Source organism: Lynx canadensis, chromosome A3 (assembly GCF_007474595.2).
Source record: "Lynx canadensis isolate LIC74 chromosome A3, mLynCan4.pri.v2, whole genome shotgun sequence".
NCBI lineage: Eukaryota > Metazoa > Chordata > Mammalia > Carnivora > Felidae > Lynx > Lynx canadensis.
In genome coordinates this window covers 115,649,187-115,676,560 of record NC_044305.1, presented here as the reverse complement: position 1 = coordinate 115,676,560, position 27,374 = coordinate 115,649,187, and the positions used below count along the sequence as shown (strand labels likewise).

The 27,374-nt window shown below is 49.0% G+C and overlaps 1 protein-coding gene across 2 annotated transcripts; it reads left to right on the top strand.

Moving 5' to 3' along the window:
* The first annotated feature begins 203 nt into the window (after nucleotides 1-203).
* On the top strand, nucleotides 204-26,962 carry LBH (LBH regulator of WNT signaling pathway). Of its 2 annotated transcripts, XM_030311372.2 has the most exons (3): nucleotides 204-433; nucleotides 3,050-3,152; nucleotides 24,292-26,962. In XM_030311372.2, the coding sequence occupies exons 1-3, from the start codon at nucleotides 408-410 to the stop codon at nucleotides 24,478-24,480; spliced, it is 318 nt and encodes a 105-aa protein (XP_030167232.1). In that variant the 5' UTR covers nucleotides 204-407; the 3' UTR covers nucleotides 24,481-26,962. The 2 variants fall into 2 exon arrangements, with proteins under 2 accessions (XP_030167232.1, XP_030167231.1); XM_030311371.1 differs by lacking the exons at nucleotides 204-433; nucleotides 24,292-26,962 and adding an exon at nucleotides 744-1,612 and having other exon boundaries at nucleotides 3,050-3,128.
* Nucleotides 26,963-27,374: the final 412 nt, after the last annotated feature.

Sequence of the window (27,374 nt, the reverse complement as noted above, 5' to 3'; positions counted from 1 at the left end):
CCGGCTAGAAGCAAACCACGGCCTTCGGGGGAGCTGAGCCTGAGCGCGCCCCCGAGCCGCCGCCCGCGGGAGCTGCGAGAGCTGAAGCCATTCATGATTTTGGTGACGTTATTCCAGGAGTGGGTGAGAGGGGGCGGGGTCTCCCGGGGCCGAGCCACGCCCCCCGCCCCTATAAATACGGCTTCCCGGGCTCTTTGTGGGGCCGCGAGCTCGGTGGAGAACCGAGAGCTCCGTGTGCTCTGCGGACGCCGCTGGCAGCGGGGCTGTCTCCGGAAGGCGGACCCGCGAACGCCTAGTGCTTGCACTCGGCCGCGGGCCGCGCCTGTCTGCGCCCCTGACACCCTTACTCGGGACGCAGTGACCGTTTTTAAGTCACAAGGGCGTGGGTCAGCCTCCCCTAGGACTTCATGTCTGTATATTTCCCCATTCACTGGTGAGTATCCTGCGCCCTCGGCGGGCATCCGTCTCGCGGCCATGGCTGCGGGGCCCGGGCTCCTGCTCCTGCGGGCTCGGGTGCGAGGGCAGCAGGCGGCGCGGACGCCCGCACTCGCCCGCCTTCCAACCCGTGCAGGAGTCAACGTCAAGGTTGCAAAGGTGGGGGTGGGGGGAGGGGGTGCCGAGAGCATCCAGACAAAGGGAGTGAACTCGAAGCCGTCACTTAAGTGACGGCTGCGAGGGTGTGTATGTGCTGGCGGTGGGGTGGGGGTGGGGGACCAGGAATCAAGCTTGAACCCCGCTAATAAAACCCTAATGCAGAGGGCTGCAGGAGGCACGCGCCCGGGCCGGCGCAGGGGGCTCCAGATCTCCCCGGGCCCCTCCCCTTTTTCTTTTTGTTTGCATGCAAGTCTCGGCGTCGAGGCCGGCGGCCGCGGGGCCGAGCTGGTGCAGCGCGGGCGGCTTTTGCAGAGCTTCGAGGGGTGGGGAAAATTGCTCTCCCCACACGGAACCCGGTTAAAGCCACAAGCAGCAGTACAAGTACACGCTGCACCCTCTCGGTCTCATTCCTCTCCATAACCCGTAAAACGCGATGCGGCTTTGTGGGGGCCGGGACTGGGGCTGGGGAGCCGCCCTCGCCGGATGGGCTGGAAGAATCCGGGGCCGGGCAGGGGACGGAGGAGGTTCGCAAGGACCGGGGATCTGGGCCGGGAGGGATGCGCCGCGGGCGCCGCGCTGGTTGCGGAGCGAGGCCCCCAGCCGCGCCGGCTGCCGCTTCCTTCCTGCCTCGGGGAAGAGGAGGAGCGGCCAGGGGTCGAGCACTGGCGGCTTCGGAGCTCGCCTTCAGGTGCGGGCGCCGCTGACCGGCTCCGCGGGCTCCCGCTCGGCGCGATCCTGCTCAGCCCAGAAACCGGAAAGTTCATGCTTCTCGCTTCAACTTTTCGGGCCCGCGCCACAGCCCGGAGCGAGGAGCGAGCGCCGCTACACCAGGCGAGGGGCCGGGTGGGCGCTCTTCGGGCCCGTTTCCTTGGGGGTCGGCGGCAGCCTTTCCACGACCCCGGATGAATCTGCCTTTGGAGTCCCCACTTTTGACCCTAACCCTTGCCCGAAGCCCAGCATCTTCTGTCTCTCCTCCTCCACGCTGGCTCTGTTTAGGGACATGAACTCTCCAAACAAGGTAAAAATTCCCCCACCCGTGAGGCTTGCGTACCCCCCTCCTGATGCGCGCCCCTTCCCCCCCCACCTCCGTGCTGTGTGAGCAGCAGGTGCCATGTGGGTGAGACTTCCAAGGGAACTGGAGGCTTTGTGTCCCTGACTGCCCAAAACTTGCCAAGGTGGGTGTCAGGGCCCATCAGGGTTATTATCCCCTGAGAAATGAAGGGAAATAAAATAATTGGGAATTATTTCATAGTAGATTAGCACTTCATAGTTTGCAATGGTTTTTCTCCCCCCAGAGATTAGCCATTTAGCATAACTGTGGGTTATGCATTATTAGCATCATGGTAAGAAACAGAGCACCTGTGGCTCAGAGAGGTTAGATTACTTGTTCAAGATCACACAGCTTTTGAGTGACAGAGCTTGGACCAGACCTCCTGCTTCTGTTCACAAATCCAGCGCTATTTCTACTCTATGTAGTCATCATAAAATGAAGAAGAATCTAAGGAAACCCTGCTTCCTTAGATGCAGTCGGTCTTAAAGCCTTGCCTGCTTTCTTTTTTTCTAACAATGTGTAAAGACATGATGGTGAAAATATTGGGTGTTGTGTAGGGCGTACACTGACTTTGGTATGTACTATTTGGCACTGTGCACTCGGGACCCCGTAGGTGCCCGTGGCTTGTGTGGGGATAATGGAACATTTGTATCCTGCTTACAGAGTACAAAGCACTTTCACATGTCAGCCATTGGTGGGCCAGCTTGGCCCCTCTGGAAATTTCCTTTGCAATCAGAGCCTGGGCATCTTTAAGGCTTTTAATCCAGGGGATGTTTTTCAAGCTGTGAGCTTGCAGCTGCTGTGGCTGGGCTAGGGAAGGGGATTGGATGGCAGATGTGACGCTTGCAGGAAGCTGACCCCTTGGGGCTTTAAGTGGGATATTTTGCAAAAAGGAACACCAGAGAGAGAGAGAGAGAGAGAGAGAGAGAGAGAGAGCATGTGAAATTTAGCAAGGCAGCATTATTGGACTTGGTTTCCCTGAGGTTGACCTGTTATCATTATGTAATAATAATATGCAGTTCTCCAAGACACGGGTTGAATTGGTTTTAATAGAAACAAATGGACTCAGATACCTACTGGTATGGTTTTTTCTGTTCTGTCACTTAAAAGAAAATCCAGAGTTGCTCTGTGCCAGTGGGGACTTGTACAGGAGAGGAGGGAAGAGAGGTTTGCCAGAGAGGTTTCCAGGCAGTTTCGGGGCTTTGTTGGTTGAGACTGAGAGCCGTCCTGCCCTGGGCTTGTACGGCACTTCCTCAGGGTGTGAGCTTGTTTTTCTGTGAGGTCTGTTTTGAACACCTCTCATCCTGCCTCCAGACAGTCCCCTGATCTGACAGCAGAACGCACCAAGGATAGGAACATGAAAGTGCGTGTGTTTGTTGACTTTTGGTCTGGGTTTCTTGGCAGCCCTGACTACCTGAGATCTGCCGAGATGACTGAGGTGATGATGAACACCCCATCCATGGAGGAGATTGGCCTTAACCCCCGAAAGGATGGCCTTTCCTATCAGGTGAGTTCAGTACTGGGTTCATTCTGGCTCTTCAGAGCCTGGCAACTTCTGCTGGGGCTGGAGCAGACGTGGTTCTGCATCCCAGTGCCACTTGGAACTGCTATGTGACCTTGGGAAAGTCCCCTAATGCCAGTAAGCCTCAGTTTCTTCACCTGTAAAATGGGGCAACGATAGTCCTTACTGTGGAAAATGGTGGTAAAGATCCAACTTGATGAGGTGGTGTGGAGAAAGCATTCATCATGCCTGGGACACACAGTAAGGGTTCAGTGAGCATGAACTGACGTCATTGGTTAGTCATGCTGGCTGCTGTGGACCCTCCCATTCACAGCAGCAAAGGGGAGACGTGATTTGTGCAGTCAGTTCAGACCAGAACTTTCCTTCCCAGCCAGGCCTTGGGCAATAGAAACATCACTGTTGAAGGGTAGCTTATGGGCAAAGGTGATCTGGTGGAAGAATATCTGTGTCACATGCTGCTTTCTTCCTCAGATTGATGGTTGACCCGCTGATGCTAACAGAGTTAATGTTCAAAGTACTTAGTATTGAGGAGAACTGTCCCCAAAGGCAAGCTATCTCAGGGATGTGACTGCTGGCATGTAGATTAGAGTTCATCCTGTGTGATGGATCCAGAATACATAAGGACTCAAAAAGTGGCCCAAGTGACACCTTCAGATTCTTAGCACAGTACTCTTCCTCGCCTGCCATGCCCTTGTGCGCTGGCCTGGCCGGCTACACAGCATCTTCAGATACCTCTGGGACAGTAGACTGTTTCCATATTTCCAAGAGGAGTTCCTAGGTTATTGCACGTGGGAGAGGAAGGAGTCTGTTTTTAAGGGACGACCTTGGTGCTGGGAGCATTGGCGCGGGGAAGATGAATAGGGTGTGATGGGCCGGCCCATTCAGCAAATACTAACAATGTCTGCTGTGAGCCGTGCACTTTGCAAATTTACTCGTTTACTCTTGACCGTAGCTCTGAGGTGGGAGTTCTTGCTCCGTTTAACAGGTGAAGAGACAGGCTCAGACTGAGTAGACCCGCACTCCAAAGCCTTGCTCTTCTGACATGTCGTGTGTCTGTGCCTGGAGCTGGTCTTGGTTAGAATCTGGACTTGCTCTGGCTAGTCATTCTGTAGAACCATTCCAGGGCATTTGTTTTGTAGAGGAAGAAACAAATAGAAAGCTGCGGGCGTGTGATGGTGATGGGGGGTGGGGTTGTTGATCGAAGAGCTGAGATGAAAGCTAAGTCTGGGTAAGGTAACTTGGTAGGCGACACACTGGGAGGTTCAAGAAGGCCCCTTTGTTTTGTGTCAGTCTGGCCAAGCCCCTTTCATTGGCTGGAAATAAGTATTCATGTGGCCTGAGGAGATGAGGGAAGGAGGGGGAATACCCTCTCCTGGTTGGTTTTATACCCTCCACCCCCAGAGAGGGTCTGAAAGAGACAATCAAAGGCCCCACAGCCTGTGGGAGGGTAGAAGTTTCCTGGCCCACCAGCCAGGGTGTTTTTGGATACCAGTTTCCAAGCCACTGAATCAGACCGAATCTCTCTGTGGTTACAGGTGAGACCTTCTTTCAGTTTTGGGTTTTAGATTTCCATCACAGAACGTTTCCAAACACAGTCAGGATGTCTTGTGTGTGCCTTTTATATTCTCCTGAACATGTCCCAGGGTGAAGGGCCACTTCCCAGAGGGCTGTTGTCTCCACCTTCAGGCCATTCTGCTGGATCTGAGGGACAGGTAAAGATGGCAGAAGGGGCTGAGCTCTGGGTGAGGAAGGCCAAGCTGAGATTGCAGTGGCAGGGGGAAAATAACAAAATTGCCTCTGGGCTCCCAAAATGTCATGATGCGGCCTGAGGAAAGGGCCCGAGATCTTGTCTTGTGGTGCTGGCCTGAGGGCCCAGTTCTCACGGCCACTCAGGAAATCTGTTCCTGCTACCTGGGTGGGGGCGACTGTCCAGTTCCAAGATCTCTTACCTGGAACTTCAAAGCACTCTTGTCACAAGATTTCAGAAAGGTCCTCTGGTTGCCTGATGAAGAGAAGGGGGGGGAGGGTGTAATCTTTAACCAGGCCACATTTACTGGGCATTGGCTGTGTGCAGTGCGCTGTGGGCGGGTGCTGCGCCGAGGGAAACCAGCATGTGCACCATAACTGGAACATAGGCAGTCTGGTAAAGCAATGCAAAGCCATGGTCAGTCCAGGTGTGGATGGCAACGAGAAGGCTTGGAACGTCCAACTTGGGGCTGGGCCTTGAAAGAAAATTAGGACTGCAAGAGAGCACCTCCACCTCTAACCTAACTTTGTTGTGTGTCCCAATACCCCTTTGGTTTGTCCCTGTTTATGCCACGTGCGGGGCTCTACAGCGAGCTGATCTGACAATTGTCATATGACCGATATCCTCTGGGTCCCCTCAAAGCCAATGTCACCCAATGAAACGCATTCCCACCAGAGCTCTGGGGATTGGCTGGGACTGCGCTGGCTGGATAGCTCATCCTCTGGGCTCAGATCTGGGGCGGGACATCTCAGAACTCTGTTCTTGGCATTCTTCCCGAGGGTAATAATAGTACATGGCTTTTACCAAGACCTGCTTTTCCAAGGAACTGAAAGTGGGAAGGAGACATCAATCCCGACTTGGCAGATGAAATAGAATCTCAGGCTTGTGATTCGACCTTGAAACAAGGTCATAAAATAAATAGGCACACTGAACTTTGTCAGTCATTCCCCCACCTTCCAGACCTACCCAGAATGAAGCTTTCCTAATCTCTCTGCCCCAGATGGGACCTCTTTCTTCTTTCAACACCTCTGGCTGGTGTGCTTTGAAACGATGCTTCCCTAGGCTTTGAGGATGCAGGTCCTGCCTGACCTTCTCCCTGCCCCGGTCTCTGAGGGCAGGGGATGCCTTGTTTCCCTCTCTGTGCCCATCAGCCATCACCTCCCCAACCCAAGGTGCCTGTTGGCTCCATGCTTTCACAGAGCAGGTGCGAAGTGGCTGGTGGTTGTTCTGGTGAAGTTGAGTCTTCTGATCCTAAAGCTGGCCGTCTTCACCTCTACTTTAAGGTTTTTAAAAGGGCTGCCTCAGCTCATGCCTGTCAAGGCTTCAGATAAATGCCTTTTTATCCTCTGAAAAGTTCAGGTAAAGCCCTACCTCTCGTGCCTAGGATGATAGTGTCATTTTGTGAGCCTGTATACAAATCTGCGGAGCCAGTGCCTTGGTGCATCTTAACTTTATTTAGAGAGTCCGTTCCGTATGTGAAGTCCATGTCTGTGCACCCACTTGGCATGAACCAGGACACCTGGCTGGGTGGGTGAATAAATGGTTACTTGAAAGTCTGAGTACCTGTTGGGCAGGCTGCGAGTAGCAGTCCGTTCACTGGGGCTGAGCGGGAGGGTCCCCGGGAGGACATTTAGGTCCCCAATTGCTGCAGCTGCCTCCCTGTACTGTGGCTGCGGACCCCCTGTTCTCTGACCCACCCGTGGGACAGGAATGTCTGCTGCCTACACCTTCTTACTTTCCCCAGTTCAAGGAAGCAGGTCAGCGGCTGCCTGGCGGGGCCCTCCCTGGGCTCTGGGGGCTCTAAGGATGTAACATTTTGGAATGCCTCTCTGGCTGGGCCTCCTTTCATGCTGCACCTGAATTGGCCCAGGTCCTGTGTGGGGAAGGGTCCTGAGAATTTGCCTATAGACACTGCCACTGCCACGACCCAAGGGCTGTGGGCATTCTGGCCTTGCTGCCTGACTTGCCCCCCAGGACAGTGCTGAGACTTCTGCGATTGCATTGCCCTCACTAAGTTCTAGACAGAGGTATGGCTCCTTGGTTTTCTCCGAAAACTGCCCCTTCTAAAGCATCCGGACCGAGATCTGATAACTCTGTCCTTCCCTAAGCTTTTTAAATTCCTCTGTGATCGGCATGCGTGTCTCTCACTGGCTGTCCTTCGTATCCCTGTTGCTGTTCTTGGTCACGTACTCCTACCATTTGACATCCATCCGCCAGTCCGCTAGGCAGCGGGCTCTCCTTGGGGAAGCCGGGAGGATGTGCCGTAAATCAGAAGGAGCTAGCTCTTCACACACCACAGCGTTCTGCGTCCTGTGCTTTCCCTTTGATCCCCTGAGCTCAGGGCTTCCCTGTGTCTTCCCCGTTGCTTCCTAAGACGAGAGGGAGGGATATCCTGGGTTTGGCACCAGAGCGAGGAGGGAGAGTGGGGGGCTGACCTCTCGCCACAGTTCTGTCCTTTGCTTCTTGCAGTCTGAGAGCCTGAGAGCCTGAGTGTTAGCTCTCTTCTATCTGCAAGGCCCAATGACAGCCGACTCCCCCTGCCCGCCCCCCTGCCCGCACCCTGCACCTACCACTTCCCTTTATCAGAAGCAGCAGCTCCTGCCTCAGCCAACAGGCTTGGGTTAATCTCTGAAGTCAAGCAGCAGTTCAGAAACACCTTCTGTGCAGAGCCTTTCATTATGAAGACCCCTGAGCCTAGCTCTCCCTGGGTGTCCCCTGCTGTGCAAACGTACCTGGTGCAGCAAGTGACTGGTTGAGCTTCCTCCCCAGGCTCAGCCCTCAGAGAGGCTGGAGCTGTGAGTCCCTGTCTCCGCTTCCCACAAGCCTCTGCTCAGGAGGCCATGCCTGGTGACTCCTTCACCAGCTCGGTCTCTTCCTCCTCATGCCCCTGTATCCCTTCCCAGTTGTGGTACCCCACCATGTTCTCAAGGGTTTTGGAAGCCCTGCTGAGTGGCCTCACGGAAGTCCCATGGTCACTAGGAAACCATCATCTTAAAAAGCCCTCGATTGTCCCTGGAGAGAAATAAAGCTAAAATTGCAAAGCATTTGGCCGGAGATATCCAGCCATGGACACGACATGTTGCCGGAATCACAGCAAGTTTTCCTTTTTCTATCCCCACTCCCTCCACTCCGCTCCCTCTTAGTATAAATCTTAATAATGTGATGCCAAACAGCCAGTTAGGGCCACAGGGTGTAGCAGGAAGGCTTTGTTTCCAAGTGGGTTTGTGTCTGCATACGCAATCTCTCTTCGAGTCAGTGCTCACCCTGTTCATGTCAACTCTAGGTTGTATGAGGGATCCAGCACCTTCCTTTTTATGCCCAAAGCCTTGACACACACGTCGTGTTTACAGTCTGGAATGCCCCCCCCCCCCCCCCCCCCGGGTTGAGGCCTGCAGAAGGCTGGAATTGGTCCCCTGGGGGATTCCCCCACCCTCGCCCCCCCCCCCCAACACACGCGATGTGGTCACAAGGGTGAGTCTGTAGCACGGCCAGGGAGAGAACGGGCTTTCTTTGCTTTCCTGGCCAACGTGTTACATGCTAGAACCAAGCAACCAGCCTTCTGTCAAAGGGCCTGTGTCAGGCCTGACGCCTCTCAGGTGGTGATATGTTCATCGCTGTGCAGCGTGGGGGGCTGTGTCTTAGACTGCTCTGTTCCTATGGCGCCGGCCACAGTGTCCTGCGAACAGCTGCATGGTGAGTGCTGAAGGATCGATGGGACCTTCCTCTCTCCCTTTCCCTCTACCTCGGCTGTCCCACGGCATAGATTTTTATAGGATCAGCACTTCCTGACATGGGCACAGTCTTCCAAGTTGAATAGAAAGGAGGATTGTACCCTTAGGGAAAGGGGTGAGTTTGGGTGGCGAATCTTGCCTCTGGAGCCAAGAGCTATTCCTGGGTGTCTAGTGAATGTCCTGAAATGATCTTTCAGGCCCGAGTCCTGAAATAATCCTCAGAGGATATGAAAACAGGCCCTCATTCACATGGGGCTCAGAGTTGTCAGGGTCTTACTTCTCTCCAGTCTCTTAGATGCTGGACCCTTCTGCTACCTCTCACTGCTCCGCTTGCCCTTCCCCTGTCCCTGAGCCCACCCCGGGAGGGTTCTTTATCGGCAAATCAAATCCTGCTTCTGCTGCTTCCCCCCTTGGCTGGGGGAGGGCTCCTTCCTGCGCAGACCTGGGGTGGAAAAACTTAAAAGTTGCCAGAAGTTTCTCCAGACTGTTGTTCAGCTAGCATTTTGAATTTAAGGGAAGTTTGGGCTCCTTTGCCCCCCCCCCCGCCCCAACTAGAATCCGTTGCCTTGCTGGCACTGTCGGAAGGTCCTTTCTTAGGTAAACTGTAGAGAAGAGGCACCCAAGCATTTAGCCAGGGCAGCACTGACTGCTTGCTGCTCAGCCATGAATTTTATTGGAGCCAATGGGAGGGAAGGTTCTGGATCTCTCACCCAGAGTAGAAATGGCCTGAGCCAGGAGGGCCTTCACAAATCTCAGTTCAGAGGTGTTAGATTTCTAGGTCTGACTTTATCCTAACTTGAATCTGAAGGTGGTTCCCAGACAGAATTAATAGTATACCTTGGATTCACCTTCTGCCTTTGCTTTGTAGAACACTCATCCACCCTGCATTTGAGAGGCGTCCCTGCTTTCCCAAATTCCTAAATGTTTTCTCCGGACACGGCCCTGTGTACAAGCTCTAATTTAATAGATCACCATTATTAGCCCAAGGGGTGTGGGCAGCACTGAGCTCAGCCACTGATCTCTGTGGACCGACCCCGAGGTGCCTGCTGAGACTCATATACTCATACATGTGTGCACGTGCACACACACACACACACACACTCGCAGACACTCACATGAACACGTGCACACGCACACACACAAACACACACTCACACGCACTCCCTCATGACCAAAAGGGCAGACGGTGGAATGTTAATAGTGGTTGTTTTAGATTGGAGTGTTGAGATTATAGGAAAATTTTCTCTTCCTTTTCCCTCTTCCCAGTTAGTTTATATTTTCACCGATAAAGTACGTATTTTATTGTTCTTTCGCTTACTCCTCAAATTTTAAAAGTAACCTCTGCCCGTGATGGAATTTTAACTTTCTTTAACCTTTTTGTTTTCTAAATCATCATAACCCCACCATGTCTGAGTCACAGCTGTTCACATTGTAGCAACTTTTCCCTTCTTTTCCAGCGCACTTGTATTTTCACGTAGCCAAAATCACAGTTGTGTTGTGCCTTTTTTACTTCACAGTGTGTAAGTCATCAGCATCACATCATTACAACTTGTCTTAAAAAGGCTTTAAAGCCAGCAGTTTTAATAACTGAACGATGTCATGTCCCACAGTTACAACATGATTCTTTTTACCATTCTGCAGTTGTTGAAAACTTTTAGATTGTATAAGTTTTTCCTCCTATAAATAATGTGACAATTTATATATAACTTTATATATAAATCTTTGTCCATAGTTAATACTATTTTCCTCAGAGTAGAGTCTTAGGACAGAGTTTTAAAGTCAAAAGATGCTCTGTGTGTGTGTGTGTGTGTGTGTGTGTGTGTGTGTGTGTGTGTGTGATAATTAAAAAGGTAATATTTATTCCTTTTAGAAATTTAGAAAAATTTAAAATACAGAAAAATCCACCATATTTCTATCACTGAAATATTTTGGTATGTTTGCTTCTAGTATTTTTGTCTGTCTTTATGTTAAAAAGACAAAATTGAGACAAATATGTATATTTATTATATACATATAATATAGAGAGAGCGTATACATACGCTCTAGTGAGTCTTTTTTTCACTTACTATAATTTGTGACTGTGTCCATTTGTTTTTCTTTGTAAAACGGTGTTTCATTTCGTGATGTGCCATTTCTTACTGCTGAATCTTTGGTTGTGGCGTATTTTGTTCCTACAGAGAATGCTGCTCTGAACGTTATTTTACATAAATCTCTGCACAGGCCTGATTTCTTTCCTTGGAATAATTCTTGGAAGTACAGCTACTGATTCAAAGAGATTCATTGAGAATTCAAAGAGATTCAACATCATTAAGCCTCTTGATTATATATGACCTTAAAAAACAAAACAAATAGAAGTGTTTATCAAAATATAAGCTTCTTGTCTGGAAAGCTCTAGCACACAGAATTTCAGGGGTGTAAAATCTGTAGAGTTGGGATCATGGAGGAACTTTGTGGGTAGAGTCAGAAAGGTATTTGGTTATTTCAGAGTGTTTAGATGTTGTACATCTTCCTTTAGTTCGTTAATTGCTTATTTTGAGCAGAGATGATAACAATTAATGATGCTTAGGCTGTATTTAGCCAGCATTGCAAAATAGCTGGTGATTATATTTTTGTCCCATTGTGGGTAGATTGACACACTCTGGATTATAGATATAAATGGGTCAGTGATTGCTCTCCTTGTCTCCTTTATTCTATTAATGACATTGGAGCACCACATGACCTTGAGGAAGACTAGTGAAGTCGCCTCTGCCTGGAGACCCATGAAATTTGGATGGACATTCAGGTAGTCCCTTAGGCCATCTTGGTTTTGTGGGGCTCCAGGTCTGGCTCATGGAATGGTCATGGTTTAGAAATTATTGCTTCAGAATTCAGGAAGGACTGTGCTCTTAGAAGTAGATCTGAATATAATGGAAGTTTTGGGCGCAGTGCTCAGGGGCTTTTTACCCAACAACTGTGCAAGCCTCAGCTTTTTGGCAACAAGTAAACAGCCTAAGCCGATGTTCCAGTAGGATTCACAGACTAGTCAATTTAGGTGTTACTCGGACAAACTTCACAAATGTTAGTGTGTTTTCATGGTTACCACCTATGACGAGCAATACTAGTTTTCCATCTGTGTGGTGATACTGTTTCATTTTTTTAAAATATTTTTTAAACAAGTGAGTAAGGAAAAAATATAATTGAGCCATAATGTGTATGTGGACATGGAGGGCTAAATAATTTCAGTGGTGTCCAACTTCCCAAGGCTGGCATCACTATTGTTACCATGAAGGAATTTCTTTTCTTCAACCGTTGTATCCTCTTAGATGAAAGCATTCTTAAAGATCAGCTAACACTCCATTGTGATTTCCGTATTTCTTTGGTCATTTGCCCCCTCAGATGTGACAGTTGGAGCATTAGGATCCTTCCTGGCTATTTTCCTTGGCACCCTAATATTAGAGGTTTTCATGCCAAATGACTTCTTAATGATGTTCTATGTATGTACTACTTGATGTTTTAACAAAGTGTTAACACCAGAGGACAGCTGCCCTGGGGTTCACAGGAACTTTCCAAGGGACGTGACAGCGGAGAGCACTTTCGGGAAACCTATTTCCACATCTTCAGCTTCCTTCTGTTGCTTTTCTAACATTGCATTTCCTGAAGACGGGCTTCTCCGGTTTTCTTTCCCTACCTTTCCTGTCAAGGTTGCCTTCCACCCATTTTATTTTTTTATTATATTTTTAATGTTTGTTTTTGAGAGAGAGAGAGAGAGCACAAAAAGGGGTGGGGCAGAGAGAGAGGGAGACACAGAATCTGAAGCAGGCTCCAGGCTCTGAGCTGTCAACACAGAGCCTGATGTGGGGCTTGAACTCACAAACCGCGAGATCATGACTCAAGCCGAAGTCTGACTAACCAACTGAGCCGCCCAGGTGCTCTTTTCCTCCTCTTTTATAAGAGAAGGGCTTGTGTCTTGCCCTCCTGAATCTTTGAAGGTACTTTCCCCAGGGTGTTGAAGCCCTGAGGGAACCAAACAAATGGGCCATTCAAAATGTTACTGACTGGGAAGCTCCATAAATCCCACCTATCTATCACATTAAGAAACCAATAAAAAAGATTACTTTTTGTATGTAACAATTATTTGTGGTATTTTATTGATCAGTTACATACTAATAGCTGCAATGAGCCAATCCAGATTTTTTTTTTTTTTTTCCTAACAGGCCTTAGGGTCATTTGATATACAAATATTAACTATCAATTTATACCCATAAATACATTTCTTTACTGCAGAGAAGTATGAGAAAACCTCATGACTAAAAGCTTCTATTAAGTTAAAATTCTATAGAACAGTAGAATGGAGAAACATTTTCAAGCAGAGAAAAGGATAAAATTTAATAGCTTGTTTATGAGTTTTTTAATGGGTGAGGGTTGACACCAAGTTGCTTTGGTGTTTATAAGGCATTGTGGGGGCGCCTGGGTGGCGCAGTCGGTTAAGCGTCCGACTTCAGCCAGGTCACGATCTCGCGGTCCGTGAGTTCGAGCCCCGCGTCGGGCTCTGGGCTGATGGCTCAGAGCCTGGAGCCTGCTTCCGATTCTGTGTCTCCCTCTCTCTCTGCCCCTCCCCCGTTCATGCTCTGTCTCTCTCTGTCCCAAAAATAAATAAACGTTGAAAAAAAAAAATTAAAAAAAAAAAAAAAAAAAAATAAGGCATTGTGTACAGGGGCGCCTGAATGGCTCAGTTGGTTGAGCGTCTGACTTTGGCTCAGGTCATGATCTCTCAGTTCGTGAGTTCAAGCCCCTCGTCTGGCTTTGTTCTGTGCTGACAGCTCAGAGCCTGGAGCCTGCTTCAGATTCTATGTCTCCCTCTCTCTCTGCCCCTCCCACTCACACTCTATCTCTCTCTCTCTCTCTCAAAAATAAAGATTAAAAAAAAATTTTTTTAAATGCTTTTACAAGGCATTGGGTACATTTAAAAGAATGGTATAGGGGCGCCTGGGTGGCGCAGTCGGTTAAGCATCTGACTTCAGCCAGGTCACGATCTCGCGGTCCGTGAGTTTGAGCCCCGCGTCGGGCTCTGGGCTGATGGCTCGGAGCCTGGAGCCTGTTTCCGATTCTGTGTCTCCCTCTCTCTCTCTGCCCCTCCCCCGTTCATGCTTTGTCTCTCTCTGTCTCAAAAATAAATAAAAAAAAAAAAGTTAAAAAAAAAATTTAAAAAAAAAATAAATAAATAAAAAATAAAAGAATGGTATAAACGTTTTATTTTAAAAACGTTGATGTTTATGATATATCAGAAGTTTTAGGTGTCGATTTAAAAAAGAGTGAAATGACAGAATTTTTCAAAATTCTTTTAGAGAGTATACAAACAAAAAGTGGAATCCAACCTTGACACTCTAGCATCTCAGACGTGGGAGCGCATGCAACAGTGGCATGACGTTGGGTCACTTGGGTGCTCTTTGGACACAGCCGGTGACGTGGATTTCAGAACCTCTCAGAGCTGTAAGATTATGGACTACAAATCTGGATAACTGGTTTCTAATCTTGGCTTGGCTTCTGTCTGTGTCGCCTAAGGAAACTCACATCACCTCTTTTGGCCTTGATTTCCCCATCTCTAGGGGAGAGGGCCGATGCTATTACTTCTGTTAGACTGTTGTATGATGAGGTGAGATCCTCCACCCTGATCCTAGATAGATCGATCCACCCTCTGGAATTAAAAAATCTGCTCTCTTTTCTTCATGTCTGCCTTCCGGCTGTTTGAAGGCAGCTTTATGCTCCTCTCAAATCTTTTCAGTCTGAAAACATACTGTGCTTCAACCTTGACTTATGTGGTCGTCTTCCCGAGGGTGCTTTTTCTTTCTCTAGGTCAGCAGTTCTCGAATGTTTTGATCTCAGTCCCTTTTCCATTCTTAACAATTATTTAGGACCCCCGGAGGTATTTGTTTATGTGGATCATATCTTTTGATATTAAAACAGAATGTGTAAAAATTTTCTGTATTAACTCCTTTATAATAACAGTAAAACCAAGGTGCCTGGGTGCTCAGTTGGTTGGGTGTCAGACTCTTGATTTTGGTTCAAGTCATGATCTCATGGTTCATGAGTTCAAGCCCTGTGTCAGGCTCTGTGCTGGCAGTGCAGATCTTGCTTGGGATTCTCTCTGTCTCTCTCTGTCTCTCTGTCTCTCTCTCTCTCTGCCCCTCCCCCGCTCACTTTCATACACACGCTCTGTCTCTAAATAAATAAATAAGTAAATGAAATTCTTTAAAAAAAACAGTAAAACCAAGTGCCTAGTTGGTTGGGCTTCCAACTTCAGTTCAGATCATGATCTCACAGTTCATGAGTTTGAGACCAGCGTCGGGCTCTGTGCTGACAGCTCAGAGCCTGGAACCTGCTTCAGATTCTGTGTCTCTCTCTGCCCCTACCCCACTCAAGCACTGTCCCCCCCTCCTCTCTCTCTCTTTCAAATATAATTAGAAAATATTTAAAAAAACCTATTTTAAAATAACTGTAAAACCATTGCATGTTAATATAAATAACAGTTCTTAATAAAGACAAATATGTTTTCAAAACCAAACTAACATAAAAAAAAGTTTAGTGAGAAGAAAGGCATTGTTTTACATTTTGGCAAACCTGTTTAATATTTGGCTTAACAGAAAATGGCTAGCCTCTCATGTCTGCTTCTGCATTCAATTTGTTACAATAAGTGTTGGTTGGAGTAAATAAAGAAAATCGGGCCTATGCAGATATATTAGAAAAGCTAAGAAAAGGAAGAAATATCTTAATAGCCTTATTCAGATATTTTTCTTTGGTATTTCACCAAAACTCAGCAAGTGGTAGTTTCTTAAAGGTTAGTAGCAACATGGAATCTGAAATCTCATCAACAAAGTAGTTGTACTCTTACATTAAAACCCAGTAGTCTGTCTTACACTTTGAATGAGTCTTTTACCCATGTTTGGTTTTGTGATGTGGTGCGTCGGTCATTTGGAAGACACACGTTCGCTGAACAAGACAGGTCTTCCAAATGTTGACACGTGTCATTATAAAATGTCAAAAAGTCACATTTGTTCATGTCTTTACTGGTCTCATCAGAAAGTCTTCAAGTAATTAGGAAGCTGACAAGGTTATGGTGGCTGATATAATTTATGCTTGAAAGTTTGATTTTTATCATTGGTAACAAATATTAGTCATTTTCCGTGAAGTGACATGCTTGTTTTGTTCACTTTTGAGGACATGTCCCCCAGATACCCAAGTCAAAATAACCATGGTTTGTTGGGCGGTCATTTTTTTCAAGTAACCATGGGGTTCCGTGGAAATAGTGGCTAGTTCAGCTGGCAACTCCTTTGCACGCATGCTCTTCCTTGAGATGTGCTCTGAAGTACAGCAGCAGCAAGCTGTCTGCCGGCTTTCCATTTCATCACATAGAATACTAAAGCAACATGTACCTAAGAGTCAATATTTAGGAGCACCTGGGTGGCTCAGTCAGCTGAGCGACTGACTTCGGCTCAGGTCATGATCTCAAGGTTCATGAGTTCGAGCCCCGCGTCAGGCTTTGCGCTGTCAGTGCGGAGCCTGCTTTGGACCCTCTGTCTCCGTCTCTCTCTCTGTCCCTCCCCCACTCTCTCTCTCTCTCGCGCGCGCTCTCAAAAATAAATAAAAATTAAAAAAATTAAGAGTCAATGTTTAATAAAAGTTAAGTTTTACAGCTTTGTCAAGGATACTAAGTCTTTTTTTTTATTGTGTGTTGTGGTAAAGAATATAATACCTGTAAGTACAGTTTGCTGCTACACCATTCATTCTTGCCAGGGTGCCCTCAGTTTCACCCACCAGTGTTCCTTATGCCATTAGTGCAGGTGTCAACACAGAGAGAAAGGCAAATAACATCTTTGTATTAAGAAAATATTTTAACCCCACGTACACTCCTTCCATGAAAAGACCTTGGGATATGAGCTTTGAGAATGGCTGCTCTAGATTAAACAGAAAGAATATGTCTGATCAGAGGACAGCAGGGCCATCGCCTCACGGTTAGTGGAGACAGCCTCTAGGAATACAGCCCTGTTTGTATCCATGTTGTGGCATCAATACTGCAGCTCTGACCAACTAAAATCTCCAGCAGGTCTTTTATAGGACCTGCTATCAAGCAAAACTTCCTATTTGGGAAGAAAAAATCATGTTTTTAACTCAAAGAAAGATAGGTATATTAGCTGATGACCCCACTTTGTGACAAGGTGAGTTGGAGATGATGGGTGTCATCCAAATGAAGATGTTTCACAGAAGTTGGGAAAGTGGAAGTGCAGCTGTAGGTTGGGGAATCCTCCTCCTCTGATGGACAGGAGAAGCCAGGAAGCTGAGTCTGAAGAAAAGCCTAGGATGATGCCGAGAGCAGGGCCGTAAGAATCAGGAGACACTGTGAAGCCGAAAGCCAAATGACCTGGTAGTGTGACACAGAGGTGGTGGTTTTGCATGACGGCCGAGCTAAAGCCATGGGGCAGGGCTGTAAGGGAATCCTCAGAGACTTGAGAGACTTGTTTCCATGCAGGGATGTCTTTGGGAGCCATGTGGTAGGGGTTCGGAAGGGGACTCCACACAAGGGTGGGATGGCTGTGGGACTAGGCCAAATATTCAAGACTTTCGTCTCCAAAATGGAAAATGAGGGAATGGTTGGCCGCCTCAGTCTAGGCTTTTTGAGAGAGAGTAGGTGTGGCTCTGGGACATTTGGCTGTACCAATGGAGAGGGATGAAAAAAAGCTATCTGTCATCCCTAGAGGCCCAGAGGTGACCAGGAGGCAAGTCTTCTTTCTAAAGGGCAATACTAATATAGTCCTTAGGATGGTAGGATGTGGGGATTTGAAATCATCTATGCCAGATAACTGCAGTCTCTTGCTCACTGCCCTGAAGAACTTTGAGAGAAGTGTTCTTTAACATTCCAAAAGCCCTGTCAACTCACTGGGCCCAGAGTTATCAGCAGCAATTAGTGCTAATTAATTGGAATTTGGAACTCTTGACCTGCAGGATGGGTGTGTGTTTGAGAGATGTTTATGAAGGATGGTGTTTATCTAGAGGATTTCCTTTTCTTTTAAGTTTCGGGGCTGGAGGCTTAAGCATCTTTAATCCAAAGGAAGGAGATCCAACAGTTGTTACAAAGCCTTAAATCTCTCCTCAAGTCTCCCATAGGATTAGAGACACCGAGAAGGGTAGGAGAGGGTGAGGTGGATATTCTGTAGTCCCAGGCCATGGGGATTTGAGCATAGTGAAAGTGTCACGGATGGAGAGAAGGAGGTGACTAGCATCCCAATGGAGATGAGACTTTTCTTCCTCCCTGAATCCAGTTAGGAACCACTCTGTCCCTTTGCTATAATTCTTTCTGTTCTTACCAGCCACGTTTCACTTTGAAAAGTCATTAAAATGCAAATAACGATGATGATGATGATGATGATGATGATGATGATGATGGCGGCGGTGGTGGTGGTACAATAGCAGGAGGCAAATGTTTCAAAGAACATATATATTTCTTGCCTTTGCATATTGTTAGGGGTCAAAAAGCAGGGTGACTTTTCATTTGGATTAGCTGCTGCTCATTCGTTCAGCCCTTGGCAGAGCAGGATGCTGGTAGAGATCTGCCCATTGTTATAAACCAGCCCCTCCTAGGAAGGAATAAACACACAAGGCCAATCCATTGTTTTTCTCCAAGAAAAAGAAGAAACCCGGACTTAGGGAAGCTGAGAGGCAGCAGGCCCCTAGAAAGGTCTGTGGGGGTGGGGTGGTGCATGATGGGAAGATCACTAGCTACAGGGAATCCACTGAAGACTAGACTAGGTCCTGGACCAAGGCAGTGGCTTTCGTTCCAGCTGGCCCAACCCAAACCCTGGGAAAACAGAAGCATTGGGAGGGAAGGGATAAAGTCAAAATCCTTTCTCCATAGAACCTGGCCTAGAATTGTGAGTGCACACCCAGGAGTTCTGCTCACTTGTGCCCGTCCCAAGCAATTGGGACTATTGACTTTTCAGTCCCTCACTCTAAGCGCTCCTTGGGGACCGCAGTTTTACCTGATAAGAACCATTATTAGGAATTCCAAGTTTACAGAACATGTTCACACATACTGGTATTTGATTCTCTCCAAAGCACTATAAGATGGGAATGAACATTAATCCCAATCTATAGATGAAGAGAAGAGTTCGGGAATCGGCCACCACAGCTTTGAGCCCCTTGGGTACCATGCTGGTACTCAACATGGAGCTGCATGTAATCATGCCAACGATACTATAAAGCAGAAATTCCTTCCTCATTTTACTCTGGCAACTGAAGCTCAGAGAAGTTAAAATGGCTTGAGCAAGGTCACAGAACTAATAAGAAATGGGGGACAAAGTAAAAGCCAAGTCTTAACAGACTTCTGGCCTACCACCTGTGGGAATGGCGATTTTCCATTGCAGGTTTGAGGTTGATTATCCCCAGTCTGGAACCCGAGAGGGGAGAGGCTCACTGGTTTTGTGTTCAGAGGCAGATCCCTCCCAGTGCCTTGGGGACTGCCAGGTTATTCACCTCAGGGCCTCTGCCCTCCCTCCCCTCTCCACCCCACCCCACCCCATCCCTCTGTGCCAGCCCAGCACAGAGAAGCAGGATGCCCAGGCCCCTGAGGTCTCAGCTTGCAGAGCTGGTAATTAGCCCTTTGTATCCATTTAGCCACCTTTCATCTCCTGCATTGGCTGGTGTCCGCTTTCCCTGTTAGCATCTCTCAGCTCTTTGCCGAGCCCTCCACCCTCTTTGTGGCCAGCTCTTGTGAGTCGTTTGTCAGGAATGATGGCTGAGGGACGCGTGCACTCAGGGGAGGGGCTGTTCCCACCAGAATTGCTCACATTTTCCATCCCAGGTGCCAGACATCTCTCTTCTCTCCCCACTGCAGAGGCAGCCAGGTTTAGGTCACCTGGCTTAGAGGCAGACAGTTGATAGCTAGGCCCCCAAATTTCAGGCCTTTGGAGATTTGATATTACCTCTCAGTTCCCCTCCATGGGTGAAATGGGAGCCGACTGACCAGCAATTCTTACATTCAAGCGAAAGCCTTCTAATTCCTCACCCCCAACCCCAGACTACTCTGCTGTGAGGCTGCCCATGTTGGTCCATCAACCAAACATCCTGACAGTTTTCCTGGACCAGCCTGTTTTCCTGGTCCTCGTGTTTAACTATTTATGTTTGCGTTGCCCAGTGCAGTAGCCACTAGCCACATGCAGCTATTTAAATTTAAATTTATATTTACAAAGATAAGTCTATATTGATAAAAGTTAAAGAAAATTTAACAATTTAGCCTCATCTCAAGTGCTCAATAGCCAATGTGGCTACTGGCTACTGTTAGTACAGAGACAGAACATTTCCATTATCACAGAAAGTCCTAATGGACAGCTCTCATCCATACAGCCAGAAATTCCAGTATATTGGCACCCAAACTACATCTCACAGACCATTTCTTCCTCATAGAGGGTTCTAAAGCTCCCTTGACTTTTCAAGTGAACCCATTTGAGTTCCCAAAATGTCAGGGCTTGTTGGGATTAGAGGCCACCTGGAGAAGTGTCCTCTATAAAATTCACTCGTGCCAAGTTTGAACGCCTGCTGTTTCCCACACCGTGGGACACACAGGATCCGGCCGGGATGCTGTGTGTGCACTTCAACACTTCACTCCATTTGCAAAGGAAGGAACTTAGTGTCTGTTAGTTTCATCCAAGCCATCAGCTCCGGCAGCCAAGCGTGACAGTGGGATAGCTGGATGTGGAATCCAATGTCGGCAGAGGGAGGGAGGGACAGGGCTGAGAGACTCACAGCTGGGGATGGATACTTCTAGATCTGCCCTGCCCTATGCAGGGGGGTTATGGTGGGAAAGGCTTCTCAGAGCCTCCCATCTTCCTTTCTGGACCTCTTGAAGATGAGTCTTTGCTGCAGAGAGAAGAGAAAAGGATTTTGTTTTTCCCCTTCCCTAGTCCAGAGACAAGGGGCACATTGGGGTAAGAGGTTGAACCAGAAGCAGTTTCTTTTTGGAACAGGGGCCGTTCTTTATTCCCTGCCAGTTCCTGCAGGCAAACAGCATGCCAGGCTGGCCTGCCGCCCCGGCCTTACCTGTCATGTGCTTGGCAAGTCTGACTTTAGTCCTTTTTTCCACTGCCTTCCCTACCCCGTCAAATTGCAGTTGCAACCTCTCATTTTTCTGCTGCCTAGATGATTAAAAAGCATGACTTAGTGGAAAAATCTCGACCTCCTTAGGGTCAGCCTCTTAAGCAGCTGTCGGAGATAAGATTGTGCTGGCAAAATGCTCAGCAACACTTTGCAAGGCTTTCTGTCTGCATGCGAGGAAATGAGAAACTGGTCTGGGCTCATGTTTGTCTTTGGAGACAGCTACAATTTTCAGAGGCATAAATTGGCATTATTTGATAATAAAATAAAACCTTTGATGGAAAGGTATGATTATTATAGTGATTTTTTTTTAATGCAATTAACAGGCTTTGTAAAGGAAAAAAAAAAAAATTTAATGGCGCCTCCTTTGAGCCATTCAGGGAGCAAAGTTCTCTGGCATCTGAACAGTATCAGAAGTTCAGTGCTCAGACTTCCCCCAAGGACTTAAAAGACTTAATTGTGCAGCTCCTGGTATGAAAGGCATTGTTTGGAGTTATTTTAATTACCATGTGAGTATTGCCGCCTCTTGCTTGGAGATTGAATACTTACTGTAGTCTTGTTGAAACGACTCCAAAGAGGACATTCCAGTTTGAATTCAGCATATGTCCTCAAAGCATTTTATCATCTGTGTGTTTGCCAAGAAGTTGTACACATCTAGTGAGATGTGAAGGTCGCTTCGCTTCTCAAAAGGAGAAACTGAGTCACTGGCAGTTGAGAGGACCCGATTGGGGTTATAGAAGTAATGTCATGGACGTAGAGAGAATTTGCGGTCTGTGGCTCTACACAATGTGTTATCAAATTTGAGGTTCTACAGGTCTGAGTTCAGGTCCCCATTCAGCCACTTCCTAGCTGTGTGGCCTTGAGTAAGTCCCTTGCCTTCTCTGGGCTTCAGTTTCCTCATCTATAAAATAGGGATCACTACTTCATAGGATTGTAAAGGATGAGATTCTGCCCACCAAATGTGCCTGGCTTATCTTCTATTACCATCATCATCACTTTAACATTCCCCCCCACCCTAATTTTAAAGACCTATTCCCATCCTGAAACGAAATGACATGCTCTCCATTCTCACTGTCCTCCTCCTCCTTCAGCTGGCCTTGCTACGTCTTGTCCCTTTCGCTCTTACTTGGCTCGGGTGATCATAATTAGAATCCAGTTGCTGGGATGTCACAGGTAGGCCCAGCCCTGGGCTTGAGGTCAGAGGGAAGAGGCCCAGGTCCGTGCTGAGCCAGGCGGCCATCTCCTTTTGATATGTCATAGCTCTGTCTCAGGTCCTGAAGATTTAGACCAACTGTCCAGACTGGGAAGCTCATCTTCTAGATCTAGCTGCCCAGAGGTCATCCTTGCTCCTAAGCTGGAGTGTCTAGCAGCTGAATGGGTGGTTAAGGCCCGGAGTCTTGCCCACTCTCCCTGGTCAGTTTTCTATGTGTGAAACGGGCATCCGTTCAATTTTCAAAAGGCACAGGCACTGAAAACAGCAGATCTCGGTTTGAATCCTAGCCATTCCATGGGTCCCGCAGAGCCCGGGGTCTCTCTGCACCTCCATGAGGGGATGTCTGAAAGAGCTTTGAAAACTGTGGCGTGCATTCCACTCGCCAGGCTTCCCCTTGCTCAGTCCCAAAGGTCATTCACAGAAGGCACCTGTGCTTCACCCCCATGGACAGACTCCAGCTCCATTCGAGAAGTGAGGAGGGGCCCAAGTGGGCCCCTCGACCCTCTCCCTGCTCAGCACATCAGGTCTGTGTGCACAGCACAGCCCAAGGGCAGAACTGCAGGGCTGGCCCCACCAGGGAGAGAAAATCAGAGCGTGGGTCTACTGTCCCCATGCCTCCTTTCGCCCCAACTACTCTAACCCCGCCTCTGGCTTGTTTTCCTCCTGGCTGCCATTACGATACTTTTTATGAGCCTGTTAAGTCTTTAATGATGCCTGGTTGTGCAGCTGGCTTAAGGCTTAATCCCCAGCAATAGGGCTTTATTGGATAAATGGTTAATAATCACTTGTCTGCAGGGATTGGGGAGGTTTTGTTGAGGCCCGTGATTCTCGGAAGCCCCACGTGGCCTATGACGTGGCCTGCGACATGGTCTGTGACTGAGACGGCAGTGCTCAGGGCTGGGGTGCTATAAGATTGGGCATCACAAAAGCTGGGAAGGCCTTGAGTTTGTAGGAGAGCATTTCTGCTACCTCCTGAAAAGAGGACCCTTGTTTGCTGACGTGGGCCTATCTTGATCTGCGCCCAGCTCGGGCAATCTCCAGGCTCTCTTCAAATGTGTGTCTCCACCCACTCCGATTTTGCTTTCCTTTCTCTTGCCATTAACAAGGTGTGTGACCTTGAGCAAGTCTCCGGGCCCCTCTGAGCCTTGGTTTCCTCATCTACCAAATGGAGAGACTGGAAGAGGTGTCTCTGAAGGCGCCACATGGCTCTCAACATCGGTGTTCTGTAAGCCTCAGTGTCCCAGACGGAGGCGCCTCTCTCCCGCTCTCGGGTGTGTCACCGAAGGCTGTGGATGGCAAGGGACCAGCAGCCCATCAGATTAAGTACTTAAGCTGCTGGGCAGAGAATTGGGTCAGCTGTAGTCATAGGGCAGTGAGTACAGAGGGAATCCGCAGAGCCCCTCGTGGCCCTCGTTTTTATCCCCTGGGTTGGGATTTCTCCCAGCTCTAGGCAGGACACACAATAGGCATTTAAAAAAGAAGCCTCATTGGCGGGACTCTGAAAAGACTCTTCCAGGTGTAGAACCATCAAGGAGCCAGGAGTTACTCACAGGTGAAAACAGGGAGAACAGAATTCTTCCTGGCTTGCCTGTGACTGGGACCTGTCATGCCCTCAACCCTGATTTGGCCCTGACTTTATAGTTGCAGCGAGATCAGGACTCATCTGTTTGAGGGGCAGGGTGTTCTGGGGGCCTGGGCACGTGGGTCAGACGGACCTGGGCTGGAATCCCATTCCACAACCACTCATTTCCAGGCTGTATGGTTGGGGCAGCCTCCTTTTTCAAACCTGAGATTCTTTAAGGTAGTATCAGAAACACCTATTTTTGCAGCACAACTGTATTAGTTCCAAACTATATATGTAAAGCACCCGGGAGCTGGCTTCTACTAGGTGCTGATCGTTACTCTGGGAGGAATTCACTGTTAAGGTACCTGTGACATGCTTTAGACTGCGGCGGTAACGTGCTGGCTGCAGACAGGTGTGGCTTACTCTGGGTGACATGATTTTGAATTATTTTATCTGGAAATAAAAGACAAGAAAAGGCACGAACAGAGAGGCACCACAAATTTGGTGGCACTGCCCTGAAAATTTGCAGCTTCGGGATTAATGTCTGCTGAGACACAATTTTCTGTGTTGGCCCCCGAAGCCTCTCCCTGACTCCCGCCTTAGGGCTCACTTCTGGGATCCTGAGAGCCTGGCACGGTGGCGGGCCCTCCGGAGGGGCTCCGTTCTGCACGTGTATGTGAAATGAAGGAACAGGATTTCTCTTTTCCGGTACTGTGCGTGACCCGACACCTGCTCTGTTTTTCTTCCAGATCTTCCCTGACCCGTCGGACTTTGACCGCTCCTGCAAAGTGAAGGACCGCCTGCCCTCCATCGTGGTAGAGCCCACGGAGGGCGAGGTGGAGAGCGGGGAGCTCCGGTGGCCCCCCGAGGAGTTCGTGGTCCAGGAGGACGAACAGGACAACTGTGAAGACACAGAGAAAGACAACAAGGAGCAATAGAGTCCCCGCCGCCTCCCTGGGGGCCATACCAGACGGCATCTGTCCCTGAACTGTGTTCTTTCCCATGGAAGAAGGGAGTGAGCCACAGCAGTTCTGAAAATGTCAAATGATGGCTTCCGTTTTGCACCTGCAAATCACTGAGTTGGTTTTCTTTTCTTTCCTTTTCTTTTTTTGAGATGCTGGGCAGTGGAGCCCTCTGCGACAATTTGCAAGGCCTTCTGAGAAAGGAAGCTGCATAGAGCAGGGGTGGGGGGGTGGGGTGCGGGGAAGTGGTGCATCTTTGAGATCGGTATCTGAACCCGGAGCAGGCTAGAGGCAGCAGTGGGATTCCAGTGCGCTCCGGGGGTGGGGGGGAGGGATGGGGTATGTGCACCGCGAGCGAGGAACATTTGGGGTAAGAGAACAAACAGGAGAGGAAGAGAAAATACACGTTTGAAAGAAAGCATCCAGCAGAGGAGTGCAGCCAGGAAGTTCCCCGCCAGCAGCGCTGGGGCATCAGAAAACAACGTGTTCGTCTCTCTCTCTCTCTCCAGTTCTACCCACCACCAGCCTTTGCTTTTATTTTGGCTGTGTTGGTCTGTTAACGGGAGGCAGAAAAGAAAAGCAGTAGAAACCGGCTGCCTGCAAAGCCGGCCGGAGGTGAGGCGTGGGCAGAAAGGACTCCCCGCTCCTCCTCCACCCTCGCTCCAGCCGTGGCATGGCCGGCTCACATACCCGCTGTAATCTGGAAGTTTCTTAAGCGGCAGCGCTCTTGAGCTTTTCCATTTTGCGCACGCCCCCCCCCCCCACTGCCAACCCAGCCCTTTGGGACTAGAGGGAGCGCGTCCCACCCTTGTGGAAGGACCGGGGTGGTCTCTTGGACGCGAAGGTCCCTGCCCCCTGCTCCCCCAGGCCTGCTCCGTTCTGAGAGAGGCACAGAGCTGCGGGACCAGGCCGGCCCTCCTTCTCCTTGACACCCACCCCTCCCTAGCCCCTGGGCATAGCAGTCAGGCAGAGGTGGTTACCCATCTCAGCCAGCCTGACCAGCAGAGGTACCCACTCCCATGTGGGCTCCTGGCCTGGTTTTTTTTTTTGGTTTTTTTTTGTTTTGTTTTTTTTTTTTTTGGTGGGAGCCGAGTGGAGAGCAGGAGAGGCTCCTTCTGTTTCCTGTTGGGGAGATGAACTTGAATGGAGATTCCAAATCTGAGACTTAGCCGATGGGGGTAACAGGGCTCTCTTGCAGCAGTTTGAACCTGAAGGTGTCATGAGATCCCTGGCTTGTCCTCGTGATGTTCCGGATGCCGGTGGGTGGATGGCACGGTGATGATGATGAGGGAGCACTAGGCATTGGCCCTCATCCCTCCCACCTCTCCCCTGTCCCCTGCAAGGGCACAGTTGTGCGAGAAAGCTAGCCTTGGACTTAGAGCTTCTTATGGTTAAGAACCATCTGGAGCGCAGGCTGCAGGGCACACTCTTCAAACCTCCTGTAGCTCACAGCATGAGTGTGCAGCCAAGAGGTGAGCTCGAAATCCTCCTGGAGGCCGAACTGGGCCAGCAGAGGCACCCTGCAGCTCTCCAGTGGGTCTGGGTGGACCGCAGTTTGGGACTTGTGTAGAGAGCTGTATTTAATACCTCAAGGCTAGCGTGGTTCCGGGGAGCGGGTGCAGGGGGATGAGGGTGTGCGGTTAACACCTCAGCAGGATTCGGTTCTGGGAAGCCGACGCCCAGCCCCCAGCCCCCGCCCCCCGCGCCCTGCCCCCTGTGTTGTCTGCTTGTGTCACACACACCGATGGCAATAACTTCTTCCAGCTCCTCGGGAATGGGCGAGGCCTGCAGCCCGCACTGCCAGGGCATCCCTCATGCTCCCACTGGTCCTGTTCTGGCTGCAGAGAGTCCTCCCTCCCTCATCCCGCACCTGCCTCCCTTTGTGGATGGGGCCTTGCCTTTTAAAATCCTGTGTTTCTGTGTCCCTTTCATCTGCTCCTTTCTCTCATCTGTCCTGGTCTTGCCGTGTGCTAGGAACGTGCTTGTAAACTGCATAACAAATCTACTTTGTGTATATGTGTGTTTATGGGGGTGTCTTATTATTTTGCTGGTCGCTAGATGCCTTTGTACGACCATTTGGAGTCTGAGCAGGCCAGGGGCTGACAACTAAAGTCAGGGGCCTGCCGCGGCGAGCCTGTTGGAGGGACCCAGCCACTCTTAGACAAGTGGCTGAGCTCCTATCTGGCCTCCTGTTGTTTTGTTTTTTGTTTTTTGGGTTTTTTGTTTTTTTTTTTGTTTTTTTTTTTTTGTTAAGTAACTTGTGTGTATTTCTAACTGATCGTATTAAAAAAAAAAAACACCTAGTATTTCAGTAAAAATGCCTGTTGTAAGATGAACCTCCTGTAACTTCTATCTGTTCTTTTTTGAGGCTCAGGGAGAAACTAGCATTTTTTTTTTTTTTTCCAAACTACTTTTTGTCACTGTGACAGTTGTAAATAAAGTTTGAAAATGCTTTCCACTCTGGTCTGGTTTCCTTCTTTCTTCCATTGGAACGGGCAGAGCACGGCACCGGCATGCAACTCTTGTGAGAGGCTGAGTTCAGAGGAGCTCCACTGGGGTCCCTTCCGTATCTTGCCCACTGGCCCTTCCGGGGTGAACCCACCCATGGTTCTTGTCACCTGGCTGAATGAAAGCAGCCTTTCCTTCTGCGCCCGTGGTCCTCAACTTTGGATGCACATCAGAATCACCAGGAAAGCTTTTTAAAAGTACAACTACTTCGGTTCTACCCCCAGAGACTTGGATTTCAGTGGCTAGGACAAGGTCCGAGCATTCGTTTTGCTTAGAATCATGGGGAGCTTTTAACACACAGCCCCAGTTTTATGCCACCTTTCTAAGGAAAGAGAAACACCCAGGGTACCTTGTAAGGTCAT